The following is a 15,401-nucleotide window of genomic DNA, read 5'->3' on the forward strand; positions in this document are numbered from 1 at the left end:
ATAGCAGTACAACACGGGCACAGCTCTTTGCCCACCATGCCAAAACTGATGTCATGTTAAACTAATGCCATTTGCCTGCACATGATCTATATTTCTCTATTCCACGCCTATTCATATAAGTGTCCAAATGCTTCCTAAACATTGCTATCTTATCTGCTTCTATCAGCTCCAACCCCCCCACCCCCAGCAGCGTGTTCCAGTTATCCACCACCCTCTGCATAACAAACTTACGTCTCACATCTCCTTTTAAATTTTCCCCCATTTTACCTTAAACCTCTGCCCCCAATTTAACTTCTCTTCATATATCAGTTCTGAAATTAGTCTGATAAACCTTTGCTGCACTCTCCCTACAACAAGAACATATTTCCTCAGATAAGGAGACCAAAACTGCACACAATCATCCAGGTGTGCTCTCACCAAAGCCCTGTTTAATTGCAGCAAGACATCCCTGCTCCTGTACTCAAATCCTCTCACTATGGAGGCCAACATACAACTTGCCTTCTTTACCAGCATGCTTACCTTCAGTGACTGGTGTACAGGGACACCCAGGTCTCATTGCACAGTCCCCTCTTGCAATTCTGGTCTCTCTTTCAAATACTAATCTGCCTTCCTGTTTTGGCTTCAAAGTAGGAAACCTCTCGTTTATCTATATTATGTTCATCTTCCATGCATTTGCCTGCAGGACTAGATCGTTGTTTTGTTTTAATTCATTCACAGAACCTGGATATCGCTGACTGGACGAGTATTAATTGCACAAGGAACAATTAAAAGTCAACCACATTGATGTGGGTCTGGAGTCACATGTAGGCCAGACCAGATAGCGATGCAGATTTCCCTCTCTAAAGGACATTAGTGAATCAGATGAGTTTTTATACCAACTGAAGTGGTTACATGGTCCCCTTTATGTTCTAGACTTTACTGAATTCAAATGTCACCATCTACCATGGAGAGATTCAAATCTGTCTCCAGAAGATTAGCTAGTCCAATGTTTCCAAGTCAGAATGAAGAGTGGTTTGGAGGAAAGCTTGCAAGTGCTGGAATTTCCATGTATCTGCTTCCCTTGTCTATCTACATGGTAGTGATTGGAAGGTACTGTCTAAGGAGGTTTGATGAATTTCTGCAGTGCATTTTTTGGACAGTACACACTGCTGGTGATGGAAGGAGTGGATGTTATGTTTTGTTCTGGTTGATGCCAAGCTTCCTGAGTGTTGTTGGAGCTGTATTCATCCAGACAAGCGGGAGTATTCCATCGCATTCCTAATTTGTGTCTTGCAGTTGGTGGATTGGCTTTAGGAAGTCAGTAATTGAGATACTCGCTGCAACATTGCCAAACTCTTGTAGCACAGTATTAATATGTCTATTCCAGATCTTGCTGCATTTGAACATGGACAGTATTTGCAGTATCCAGTGTCTCCAACCATTTTTTGACATCAAATCACATTGGCTGAAGAGTGTGATGCTGGGAACCTCTGGCTCATTTACTCGGCACTTCACATTATTGTGAAGGTTTCAGCCTTATCTTTTGCACTGACATGCTGAGCGCTTCCAACATTGAGGGTAGGGTTATTTGTAGAACCTCTTCCTCCAGTGAGCTGCTTAATTGTTCAACGACAGGATGTGTCAGAACTACAGAGTTTAAATCAATCTGTTGATTGTGGAATTGATTAGCTCTGTTTATCATTTGCTGCTTATGCTGTTTGGCACAAAGTAGTCCTGTTTTGTAGCTTCATCAAGTTGACACTTCATTTTTAGGTATGCCTGCTGTTGCTTTTGGCATACCGTCCTGCTCTCTTCATTGAACCAGGGTTGATTCACTGGTTGGAACATTTACAGCATGATTCCAATTGTATGGATATGTCAAGGTATTGCTTGAACAGACTGTGAGACAGCTCTCCCAATTTTGACAGTAGCCCTCCAGCTCCGGTAAGGAAGACTTTGTAGGATCAACAGAGGCCTGTTGTTTCTAGTGTCTCAGTGGATGCCAGTTGGTCTGTCCAGTTTCAGTCATTTTAGCAGTTTCAATGAGTCACTTGCTTAGCCATTTTGGAGGGCAACTAAGACTCAACCTCTTTTCTGTGGGTCTGGATTCACAAGTCAGCAATTTCTTTCCCTAGATGGGTTTTTACAATAATTGATAATGGTTTCACAGTCACCGTTTGAGTTCTCATTCTAGATTTTTATTGAACTCAAATTGCACATCCTGCTGCCTCGGGATTTGAATTTGTCTCCCTAGAACATTACCCCTGGTTCTCTGAATTACTAGTGACAACACCACTATGCCATTACCTTCCCTTTTGGGTTTGGGTAAAAGACGATGAGGGCTGTGGGAATAGAGCAGGAATGGAACTAATGTCCCACAATGAACCAGCATAGACTTGATGGGCCAAATGACTCCTTCTGTTCTGGAAATAACCCTAAGGGCTGAAAGTTAACTCGCAGGACAAGTGCACAGAGTTGGAAAATTTCTAGACTCTCCAAACCCGAGCCAAGAGAAATTTTCTCAAACAGCAGGATTTTATTCTAGAAGGTGGGTACTTGCTGGACTCAGGCCCACCTCACACTGAAGCAGTGCAGATGCTGCTAAGTATTTAAGCAGGCTGTGTTAAATGTCTTGTCTCAGTGCTCCTGTTATAATATAATTAGTTAAAGTCTCTCTGGTTCTCACCCCTCACACCCCCAATCCCCCACACACTTGCACATCAGTTGCCCTTTCATATCAGCTGACACTCTCCCCCCCCCACCTTATTGCTCACCATCCATGCCAATTTCTTCCTCTCTCGACCCACCTTTATAGCCCCTTTGCCAACTCTGCCAATTCACGCTAACCCATTCCCCCTTCAAATCATCTCTACTGTCTCTCATTGTCCCATCTCATCTCACCCAGCATCCACTTCAGAGCCAACTGAGATAAAATGAAATAAAATTTGTAGTACCTATTACAAACTTCATAATTTAAAAAAATCTCTTTTCACAAGCTTAATCTCTTTACAAGAACAAACAATTGTATTCCTGTTCACATGTGAGTGGCATGGTGGCTCAGTGGTTAGCACTGCTGCCTCACAGCGCCAGAGACCCGGGTTCAATTCCTGCCTCAGGCAACTGTCTGTGTGGAGTTTGCACATTCGCCCTGTGTCTGCATGTATTTCTTCCGGGTGCTCTGGTTTCCTCCCACAGACCAACAATGTGCAGGTTAGGTGAATTGGCTGTGCTAAATTGCCTGTGGTGTTAGGTGTAGGGGAATGGATCTGGGTGGGTTGCTCTTCGGAGGGTTGGTGTGGACTTGTTGGGCCAAAGGGCCTGTTTCTACACTGTAGGTAATCTAATTGAGAAAAATCAGAAGTAACTACTCTGTTTGTTACCTCTTGAGACTTGTAAACAAACTATGAATTTACAGACTCCCTTTTATGATAGTCATTGATTATAAAGACAGTCAGTAGTACTAATGCCGCAACCTTATATCCACAAACAGCTATTGAAGTTGCAGGAGTCGTTTTTTTCAACGGTGACAGACAATTGTGTTTTAATTTAAAATGCAGGGGATTTAAATCACAACAGCCTGACTGTTCCACAGGTTTTATGAAACCTTTGCAGACGTTAATGCCTATTTTAAAAATCTCATCAGGATATTTGACCTTTTTAAAAAATTGACCGCTTCAAACAAGGCTGCTATGTTGAGACCTTTTCCTCAAACTTGTAAATCTTTTTTAGATTAGATTAGATTACATTACATTACAGTGTGGAAACAGGCCCTTCGGCCCAACTAGTCCACACCGACCCGCCGAAGCGCAACCCACCCATACCCCTACATTTACCCCTTACCTAACACTACGGGCAATTTAGCATGGCCAATTCACCTGACCTGCACATCTTTGGACTGTGGGAGGAAACCCACGCAGACACGGGGAGAATGTGCAAACTCCACACAGTCAGTCGCCTGAGGCGGGAATTGAACCCGGGTCTCAGGCGCTGTGAGGCAGCAGTGCTAACCACTGTGCCACCGTGCCGCCCACAAATCTTGTAAATCTTACAAGATGTTTTTCACTAACCTCAGGAACAAAGATTCTTCTGAGTGAAAGCAACTTCATTTCTCAACATACTGCTGCTTCCGTGAACTGTGAATGTGCAAACTACATCCCACCCCACAAAAGTGGTGGACACTGATGTGGGGCAGGGCTTATCAATTCAGGGCATGGGTCAAGGTGCAGAGCCCAACTGATTCCGCAAACATTTGGGTGTATGATTACTTTAAAATGCACTTTTGATTGAAAACTTTCTACGTTTTAGTGGAGACCTTGTCCTGAGTCATTGGGTACATCTTTGTAGTGCCACAGCTCTCAGTATGACACTACCAGCCCAGACAAAATAGTTCAAACTCATTACATGAAAATTGGTCTGCAATTACACTGCCACTTTACCATCAATATGAAAACAACTTTAAGTTATTGAAGATTTTCAGAATAACTCTTGTCAATCTATAGCAGTTTACTACAATATTCTAGTATAATTGCATCAACCTGCTAGAAATTCTCTCCTTTTTCATCATTGATACCTGTCAATTAATATTTATTATTAAATTTATAAAGATTTTGATGAGCTGATAAGTATGTAACATGATGACTGAGTTACAGAAGGAAATAACATCAATGTATATTTGTACATGTCTATTCCAGTCCTCAGTCCCAGATTAAATGTCATTGTTTATTTTCAGTCTGCAGATTCTCTCATGAACCAAAGCTGCAATTAAGTGAAAATTCCCCACTAATACCTGACACTGCTGCTTTTGTTTTAACTGTGGACTGTTTTTAATCTAATATGTCAAAAGTATGGATAATTATAAACTAGCGTGAAAATCTAAGTCTGAGAAATATAACTGATAGTTAACCTTTATCGATATTGCAATATTATTCCTACATGTCCTGGAATTTAATATAGATCTCTCACCAGTAAAGACACTTTATATAATTCTCACACTAAAGCTGGAATTTTGTTATACAGTAGACAGAAAACATCCTTCAGTGCTGCCAAAAGTGCTGCAGAACTAATAGGTATATTATAAAACTCAATGTACATATTAAAGGGACCTACTGCCTGATATAGGAATATAGTTCAGCAGTCCAATCATAACATCATTTGCAAATGTGGTTGGCCAGACCGTCATTCATGTTTCTGTTAATTCCAGAGTCAACTCTCTTCATGCTATCCTTGCCAGCCTCCTACCCAAAACCCTCTGTAAAGTTGAGTTCATCCAAAACTCTGCTGGTCATATTCTAACTCACAGAAGTTCTGTTCATGAATCACTTCAATTCTTAATGATCTATAATGAATTTCCAGTGCCTTGTTCTTCCAGCGATTTGGTATCTTCACCTCTGCTATCCTCTCAGAACTATGAATCTGGGCTATTTTGTACTTCCAATCTCCATTTTTCCACCATAAGTGATTGTGGCTTCAGCCATGTTGGCCCAGAATTCTTAGGTTCTCTCCCAAATTTACCTAGCTCTCCATTTTGTTTACAGTATCTCCTTTAAAACAATCTCTTTGATCATGTTTTTGGATATCTGTTCTGAAAATCAAAATTTGCGATTATAGACATGATGAAACTGTTATTATTCACTGGTATTTTTATGTGAAAATGAAAGCAGAAATCTGGAAGTTGCTATCAGTGATATCCTGCTCAAAAGCAGGTTGCCCTGTTGCAATTGTCATTACTACTGAGGAGGCAGTAGCTTAATAATAATAATGTCACTGGCCTAGTAAACTAGAATACCAGTTCCTGTCCTATAAAGTGTGAAGAATTATTTCCTGGAATTTTCAAATAACTAAGAGCTTCAACTTTCTCAGTCTTTTAATAATCTTAGGGTTCCAAACAGTCTGGATCTGCAAGTTTCACAATCCTACTCCTCTGAGACAGCTTATTTCCTCACTACTCTGCATAACCTCCTTTTTCTTGTACAGACCATACTGGCATCTAACCACAGGTCTCCTTTGAACTACCCAAAAACTTTTTAATATCTGGGTTTTTCTAAGTTAAAATCAATTTTGATTATTCTAAATGCAAAAGCAAGTTTTTTAATTGTTTTCTCACTCCAGTTGTAATCTACTACATCAACAAAGTTTCAATAATACTCCATGTGGCCCTACAGTCCCACTTTCTGACATGTACAAGTTTAAAATCAAAATTCTGGAAAGACTGACCTAGTTATTTATTAAACCCCTTCACAAAAATTGATTGACATACAACTATTTTTAAATCCAACTTTTAAAACAAATATGAATATAGATAAGTCACAAACCTTTCACCACAACACAAATGCAAGTTTTTGTTGTATCAATAGGTCAGTATCAAACCAAGTTTGTCATACTGACACCTTATTCATACCAATTTCTTTGTACAGCCGTTTGAAATCAGCATTTAGAATTATGTGAAAGTTATTACTGGACTTGAAACATTAACTCAGTTATTCTCTCTACAGATGCTGCCACACCTGCTGTGTTTCTCCAGCACTTTCTGTTTTTGTTTCGGATTTTCAGCATCCACAGCTTTTTATTTTTATTTTAAAGTTATCAGTCTTTCTTGATCCATTTGCGCATTTGAATGGAAACATATATTGGAATTCCATTTCAAACAACTGAACCTTATTTCTGTAGTACAACATTATATTCATGCTGTGTAGATTTCATACAGAATGAATACATGAATAACTGCTTTCAGAAATCAACAGATAGGTAGTAAAGAACAATTACCTACCATGAACTACATGACACAGGATGCACCTGGTAAGATGTATAAAGTGCAAGGCCAAAGCATGACAAAACTGGGGAAAAATGAAAAAAAAATTAACTGTCTACTTGAACAACACATTGCTATCAGTCAAAGCCCAACATTTTACTGGGATACAATTTTCAAAATTCTTTTAGGCTTGGGGTGAGACAATCAGCACTTTCCCATGTTTGTTATTAGATAATAATTTCAAAAGGAGTTGTCTGAGATTCAGTACCATATGTAATTCAGCTGCAGCATTATAATATTCAGATTGACAATACATTACAGCAATATCCTGGAAATACTTTGCTATTTAAAATTCAAATCATTTGTACAATTGCACTAGGTGACATTCCAATCCCACCAAGCTAACAAGAGAAGTGTCAACCAAAGACTTGCCCAGTGCTCACCAGATTTATCCAATTCAATGAGAGTCATAAAATTAACTTGATTCACATGGCTGAGAGTAAGACCATCAATCAAACTAAAGACCAAGTCAGGCTCTGCTTTGCGGCCCTCATAGTTGAAAATATTGTCAACACTCAATGATAAGGCTTCCATGTTAACAGTGAATTGCAAATCATTAAACTGTATTCCCAGTAGATCCAAAGAAGAGGAGGGAGGGGTGGAATTGATAGAAACCTTTATCATAAATATTGATAAACTCTGTAGTTGGCTGATATGATATCTTTAGAATCCCAGTTGTCATCCTCTGTAATGAATGGTTGATGATTTGCAGTTCAGGTATGTTCTTTGCAGGACTTGATGCAATATAATATCACATCATCTAGGCTGGACACAGCAGCCTAGTGTTGTGTTATCTTTCCAGGAGCCAATGTGCTGTTGTGAAAATCTTTAACTGTTGCGCTCTACTGATTCATGTTAGGATAACTGCAAGCTCACTGATAATGTCCTTGCACCACTTTCTCCCAACTTTCCAAAAATAGCCATGCACATTTAATTTGAGTAGCGAGACCATGGGAGGAGAGAACTGTGTGAACTTATCCATCAAACATGAGAGCTGCAGGCTCTGTTGCCAAGAAAGACTAACACATAGATTTAACATACTTATGAAAGTCACTTTGCATTTAATAATCACAGATTTTATGGTATGAACTGTGCATTCTGCAAGACCATTCAATTGAGGGCAGTGATGAAAAGAGATAATATATTGGCACCCCATTTCCTTCCCATGTTTTGAAAGGTTGCATTAATGTACTGTGGACTATTGCCAAGCACAATTTGACGGAGTACAGCAACCATCCCGAATGAAGCATTCAGTCTGTCAATAACTGTTGCATGAGTGGAATCATTGATTTATCCTCTAAAAAGGAACTTGGTGAAATAGTCAGACACCAGAATATAATTAAATCCTTGGACATGGAAAATGTCAGCGATGATCTTGCAGAACAGCTCAAAAGGAATCTTGTGTGGAAGGGTAGATTTTCTTGATTGCTGAATTGGGTGGAATTGACATTTTTTTGACACCACTTGAGTAGTTGATCAATGCCCTATTAATGCCAGATCAAAAACGGAATCCACATACTCATCATTTGTTTTATTTTCTCTCTATGCCTTTGTGACCTAATGGAAATGGTCTAACATATCTTGGCATAGAGCTTTCTTTTGGGTTTGTCCAGAATTGCATTCCTGAAGAATGTGATGGGTGTAGAAGGAAAGACCAGCTCCATAAGCCTTTTAGCCAATTAGGTCTAGTGATCACATTCAGTGCCTTCATTCGATGTTTACTTTTGAACTGGATTCGCCTGGCTGTGGTCAGTGTGGGGAAAGTGGAGAACGTGGCTGAAAAGCTTCAATGTGACATGTGTGACAGTGTGGTCAGCGTGACATGAACTCATGTTTATGTATGATGAAATTGACTGGAACTTTTAAGTTATCTTCTGAAATCTGACAAATATTTGTCAAGATCTTTGCAATCATCTTCAAAGGTCCTGGATAATTTTATTCTTCTTAAATCTTTTTTATTTTCACAATATTTTAAAAAATAAAAATGGCAGAATCAATTAATACTTGGACGTAGGTAAGGTCTCTTTATTAAAAGATATGTTTTTCTACAATTTTATTTGTACTTTTATCAAGGTGCATTTTCTTAGATTGGAGCTGTGCTTTTGGCACATTTTTAAGCATACGCATTTTACGTCAGATTAGTAGCAAGTTCTTGTATGTGCTTCTTTTTAAGTTACAAAGTGAACTAAAGTACTCACTGCGCTTCAGTACAAGCTTGTAGTCTTTAGCTTTGGTTGTGGTACTTCAGCCTTGGTTATAGTTGTAACTACAGCTCTGAACTCAGACTAGTTGATAAATGACTGTTACAAAATGATTTATCACAATTGCATGTAATTGGACACCTACAACTTGTTCTGATTTATGTTAAATTATTTTTGAAAACTTCCCACTGATTTTCTCTAATTTACCCTTTCAAAGACTTGCCATTTAAATAAGGAGTCATAGGGAAAGCAGGCAACTCAAGTCTGGGAGTGAGGCTTAATTGCTCTGGGTTGATGAGGGAATAGTGACAGTGATGAAGGTATTTCTGGGTAGAAGGATGGGACCATGTAAGAACAAGAGGAGACAGGGAGCTCTCAGACTGTGGGGAGAGTGTTGGTTGGAGAGTGGAAATGAGCAGGTACTTACAGATCACAATGATGCTGGCCTCTACATGGGCAGGATGTAGGACCATCAAGATAAAGGGCACCTCCAGTCATTTTCTCTGGTGGTAAAATGGGCATGTAACACAAAGGGGTTCAACAGAAATGAAGAAGGTTAAAAGGTCATAGGACCACTAAGGACAGCAATTTCAAAAGAAATGTGAAGTTTGGAAACATTCTGATAAAACAGGCAGAGTCTGCAACAGACTCACAAGGTCATGGTGCTGGAACTTTGCTCTTTTAGCTCATAAATCAATTGTACAATAACTGTATAAAATGACTGTCTCTGCATCTAAAGTGGGTGAAGTAAGTTAAAGATTTTTTTGTGGGTGCTGAGTAAAATTCTTGGTCCTGATAGTGACAATTTCTGAAATGCCGCTTGTACTGATTCAATATTGCCACCTATGTGGCTTCAATATGCACTCCATCAGCAGGACGTTCACTGTCCAAAAATGCACTTTCCAAATCTTGACCTCAAGCAAACAGGAGCATCACGTTGTGTGCATTTGCTCACTTTCTTGTCAAGTCAGTGAAGCAACTGACATCCTCCAGGCATTTCAAAGTCAAGTGTAAAGTTCCCACTTCCCAAACACATCGCATAACCAGCATTGGAAGACCACACACCACAGCTGCCACATTCTCATACTGACATGCAAGTGTGCAAGGACATGGCTTGTGATATGAAAAGGACTTATGTTTGGGAAGTAGGGATGGAGGTTGGTTTAATCATGGCTTACTGACAAAACTCTACTTCACAATGTAGCTTTACAACTTTGGTTGCTCAAAGTATAATTGAATAATGTCACCAACCTCAGAGCTTGTTATGGAGGCCTGACAATGCCCTCCTTGGAAAGCAACCATGCCATCCTGGGTACAACATGAGGCTAGGTTGTGAAGGATGTGAAGGCTAAGGAGTTTCTTCAATGAATTTGCTTTTATCTAAGCTCAGATCTCACATAGAGAATGGCATGGCTGGAGTCATGAAGATCACAGTTCATGAATCCCTGAATCTGAGGCAATCTGCAGTCCAAGAATCTGTTGCTCATGAAAGATGAGCAATGATTGGCTCATGCAACTCCTTTCTTGGGATCTCAGAGACTGCTGAACTCCTGAATGGGTGTGACTTAGCCAGGTTTGTCAATGAAAATCATACGTGGCACACATTTTAACACAGTGCAAAAGAATATATATATATCTACAAAAATGAAAGGTTTGTCTATAGTATATCACCTATCACACCTATTTGCCCTTGGTATATTTTTGTCTTCCTCTGTCTCCCACTATATCCAGGTGCAGTGCTAATTTCCATAGCTGTATTGGAGTCAGCCAGTTCTGTACTTAGCTGTTAGCCTGAAAGAGTTGGACAAACATCCTCCAGTGCCTTTGGGCCAGCTGTAAATGTTCTGCCCAAATGTAGGCTCACCCTCAGTGGTTAGAACATTTGTAGCCTTTGGGATCACAAGGCGGGTGGTACCAGGTCCCTCTGGAGTGTCTAGAGAGGAAGCTTTTAGGGGTCTTCTGTGGCTCCTCCATTCTAAGGGTACATGCTGACATCTCTGTTTCTCCCTAAGAGGAAGGGACACCAAGAGTGAGGTTGAGGACCCTCATTCTCCTCTCACTGAACCACTGATGTCTAGCACATTACAGTGACAGTGATGACCACAGGTTCCTGTGCATGCTCAGTGGACACGGACTATACTGAATTGAATTTCCAAGGTGGTCTCCAGCCTGTCCACGGAGGGAGCCAGCTAAACATATGCTCGAGTCAACATGGTACGAATAGCATAGTGGACTCCTTCATCCTTAGGTACAGCTTCTCAAATGACTCTTACAAATCTTCCTGCTGCTCCTGTGCTTATCTGTGCATTTTGGTAAAGTTCTTTAATACGCCAGACCAAAGGACATCTCCTGCTTGGGGTTGATCAGGTGCCTGTTCTCTGACAGTCCTCTAAGTGCTAAAGACTTGTAGCATTTCTTCCTTGACCAGTTGCAAATATATGTCAGTGCTCTGCTCACCAGATTGAGCTCCGGAATCTAATCTAGAAAGAATCAGTGAAAGTCTCTGAGCCAGTGCATGAGGATTGAGTGGCCTCCTTCTCAGAGGTGGAGGTGGAGCAGAGAGTCTCTGGTTTGGTCTATACCTTGCAAAGTTTTGCTAGATGCCATTAGGACCTCCATGGGAGAAGAGAGATTTAGTTTGGCCTACAGAGATAAAAAGCATGTGTGGATTAAGAACACGTTAGTACTGGTAGTAGTGGGAGAGCAGTGCAGCACAGCACAATTGGCATAGTGGGTCTATCTACAGCACATGGACAGCAGCAGTTCAAGGATGCAGTTTAGGTAAAAAGCCTGAAACGTCGATTTTACTGCTCCTCAGATGCTGCCTGAACTGCTGTCCTCTTCCAGCACCACTAATCCAGGACAAGGATGCAGTTTGCCAACACTTCCTCAAGGACAACTAGGGAGGGGCAATAAATTCTGGCCGAGCAAGCAACACCTGTATCCCAAGAGTAAATTTGAAAAAAGCTTCTGTCTCGACACAGTCTTGGCTCTCTCGTCCAGTTTATGGGCCATTTCCTGCAATGAGACATTGATGGAAGAGGTTGGATCAGCATTTTATGGTGAATCAGGAGCAGGAGAAGTGTTGAGGTGTCTCCAGTGAGTGAGTAGCAAGCATGGAGGACAGGAAGGATAAGTAGTATGTGAGAATGAGGATGGTACGAACCCTTGAAAGGATATGATATGTGTAAAACTGAGATTTGTGGTCCATGAACCTTGGAGGTGCACTGGCAGCACTGGAGTGAATGGTGGCCCTACAAATGAAGTAGCAGAGAGAAAATGGTGGCACTCACCCTGGGCAGAACTTAATTGATCAATGATCTTTTTACTGCACTGCTGGGCATTCCGCTTCCCCCAGGACACAGCTCTGACCCACACTGCTAACTGGGTCCAGGGTGGCTATGTCTGGTGGTGTGGAAGTGAAATGGAAAAAAAGGACAGCCTGCCTCTCCACAACCCATCCACCAACACCTTCAGGTCCATTGGGTGAGGGGTAAGCTTTTCTGTGTGTGCCATAATCCAACACCACTGTGTGAGGGGCAATTTCTGGCTTACAACCTGAAATGGTGTGCAGCCGGGTTTTAAACATGGTGCCAATGGTGTGAATGACAAAAGATCCCAGCAATGGCAAGCACCACCACTCCTCCAGCTACATGGCTCCATGAGAAGGATTGCAAAAAGCCACACTTCCATAAGTGATGAGATGAAGAACAAAAGATTGTATGAGAATAGTCACTTTAAAATGTGATTGACCAGCCTCCATAAATCTCAACTCAACAATACACAGATTCCACCAATGGTGTGGCTTCTGTGCTTCCTAGTGTAACTGTCAATGACATGCAGACTGACTGAAGACAGTGCACTAATTCCATGACACACAGAGAGTGACTGAAGGTGAGGCAGGTAGCTTTTGTACTAGGCCATAACATTTCATGATGTCATGCATCAATCTTAAATGTAGATTAGATCAGATTACTTACAGTGTGGAAACAGGCCCTTCGGCCCAACAAATCCACACCGCCCCGCCGAAGCGCAACCCACCCATACCCCTACATTTACCCCTTACCTAACACTACGGGCAATTTAGCATGGCCAATTCACCTGACCTGCACATCTTTGGACTGTGGGAGGAAACCGGAGCACCCGGAGGAAACCCACGCAGACACGGGGAGAATGTGCAAACTCCACACAGTCAGTCGCCTGAGGCAGGAATTGAACCCGGGTCTCTGGCACTGTGAGGGAGCAGTGCTAACAGTGTGCCACCGTGCCGCCCACAAATGTACAGGCCTGGAATCTCTGCCATAAGACAACATATGTGTTGACTGTAAAAGGAAATAAAATTAAGACAATCTCGGAGAAGGACGTCTCTCATGTGGATGGAACGACACCCATGGTTATCTGCAATTTGATTCTGTCTAACAGAGTTAGCAGTGATATCAATAGATAGTTATGATTCCACATATAAAAACTTAGTGGGGCAAACTCTCATTGCTGTCACATAGGCTTTCCATACAGACAGCCTGATCCCTCAGATTCCTTCCTCTCATGCACACATAGTGATGAGACTTCAATGTTTCTTCCTTCCCCCTCCAACTCTCACAGGTATTATGGAGCCCTTTGTTCTAACATTGATGTCTAGAACCTGCCCATATCCCCCATTTTATTTATGCACCCCTTGAACCCGTCACATTTTGGGACTGTGGGGGAAAGGAAAGCAGCTTGATATTTTAAGTGTTAGTTTTTCCTGAGATTTCAATTTGATCAAGAAAATTTATGTTTTTGCTGTTGACCTGTTTTTCACTACACAGGATGGCAATATTTAATACATCTTCCAGCGCTGAGTACTCCTTTTTGACTCAGCACTAAATGTTTTGTATTTTTTACTTGTCTTCAATATCCCCCAGTTCTTGGCTCCGAGTTTCAGCTATTTAGACACTTTTTTTTCTTTATAAGCCTTTCACTCGTTTATTAATAGAATCTTTAATATGATTGAACGTTATCATTTAAACAGGTTGCAAATCATTCAACCCTTTTTCCTTTTTATAATTGTAATTACTCTTTTTTTTTCCCCCTCCATTCTCTATTTTGGTTTACATTCTATAAAATATATTTTCTTCCCATTGTAGCTGGCTGATCCAGTCTATATTTTAAACATTTTCTGTTTTTGCATTCTCATTTTCACTTTGCCCCATCAGCCTTACAGACAAGATTTCATTCTTTCTCTGTTCCCACATTTACAGGTCAGTATTCTCTGACTGTCTTCCTCCATATTAACAAAGCTGGCTTGCAGTTCCTCCTCCCATTCACACTGACAGGCTGAACCTTCTTCTTCTCATTTTGTAAAAGCTCAGTCCCAACACCTCCTTTCCTCTTACTCAACCTGTACTCCAATTAATATATCACACTTTTTATGCAAACTTCTTTATAATAGATAAGTATAGTGCCTTGAGATGATGACTTCTATTATTCAGAAAATATATTTACACAAATGAATATTTGTGTGTTTCTGATTCTCACCTTCAGGGAAAAAGCTTGCTTCAAATCCCATTCCAAACATCATATTCTCAAGATTATTGACCGCCTGAGTGAAAAGCAAGTCAAGGAAGAAAGCAAACAAGTGTAAAAATGAAGATCTTGTGCATCTACCTCATCTCTGTGACAAATCATACAAGGGAACTAAACCGGAGCAATGATCTGACACATCAATAACCTGGTACTGGAAAAATACATTTGTTTTTGCTCTGACGTATTTCAAATTTTAAATTGTGTACAGACAGAGTTTTTCTGAAGTTAATCTTTCAATTTTCTCTTCATTATAAATTTTTGGAGAGGCCACAGACATAGCCATTGATTTTGCCATCAACTGACAGCACAAGGTGAGGCAGAAATTCATCATTCAGGTTGATTTTTGGGTGGGTGGAAGAACAGGATGGGAGAAAATGTTGCGTGTGTTGCAGATACTGTATAAACCTCTCATGCTTCTATCTATGTTAATAACAGACCAACTTCTGCACTTTAAAATGTGAACGCACACCAAGCTGGACCAAGGAGACAAGTTCAATAACCTAAACCTGAAAATCCAGGAACTGGCATCCATTTAGATGAGGCATTAGGAAACCAGGCAGGACCAATTTCTTTCTAACCTGGGATTTGTTTTTGGGAAGTATCTTTTGGGTGAATCTGCATTTCCTCTACTTCCATGACACCAGTATATGACTGTTTTAGACATTTCACTAACTTTGAATTGGTTTTAGTTCATAAGTGACAAATTAGTTGCTTGAGACAAGTGAATAAGGGCTTATGCCCGAAACGTCAATTCTCCTTCTCCTTTGATGCTGACTGACCTGCTGCGCTTTTCCAGCAACACATTTTTAAGCTCTGATCTCCAGCATCTGCAGTCCTCACTTTCTCAC

The 15,401-nt window shown here is 40.7% G+C and overlaps 1 protein-coding gene across 1 annotated transcript in view; it reads right to left on the reverse strand.

Moving 5' to 3' along the window:
* krtcap2 (keratinocyte associated protein 2) overlaps positions 1 to 15,401 on the reverse strand; it is a 202,087-nt gene that overhangs the window by 118,570 nt on the left and 68,116 nt on the right. Inside the window, exons 3-4 of the mRNA XM_043710253.2 lie at positions 14,506 to 14,569; positions 6,746 to 6,812 (exon numbers count right to left, since the gene is read on the reverse strand). Of these exons, the coding sequence (XP_043566188.1) occupies positions 6,746 to 6,812; positions 14,506 to 14,569 (131 nt within the window). The remainder of the gene's footprint in view (positions 1 to 6,745; positions 6,813 to 14,505; positions 14,570 to 15,401) is intronic.

This window comes from Chiloscyllium plagiosum, unplaced genomic scaffold (assembly GCF_037043375.1).
Source record: "Chiloscyllium plagiosum isolate Xiang-an unplaced genomic scaffold, Cpla_swu_hap1 HiC_scaffold_2, whole genome shotgun sequence".
NCBI lineage: Eukaryota > Metazoa > Chordata > Chondrichthyes > Orectolobiformes > Hemiscylliidae > Chiloscyllium > Chiloscyllium plagiosum.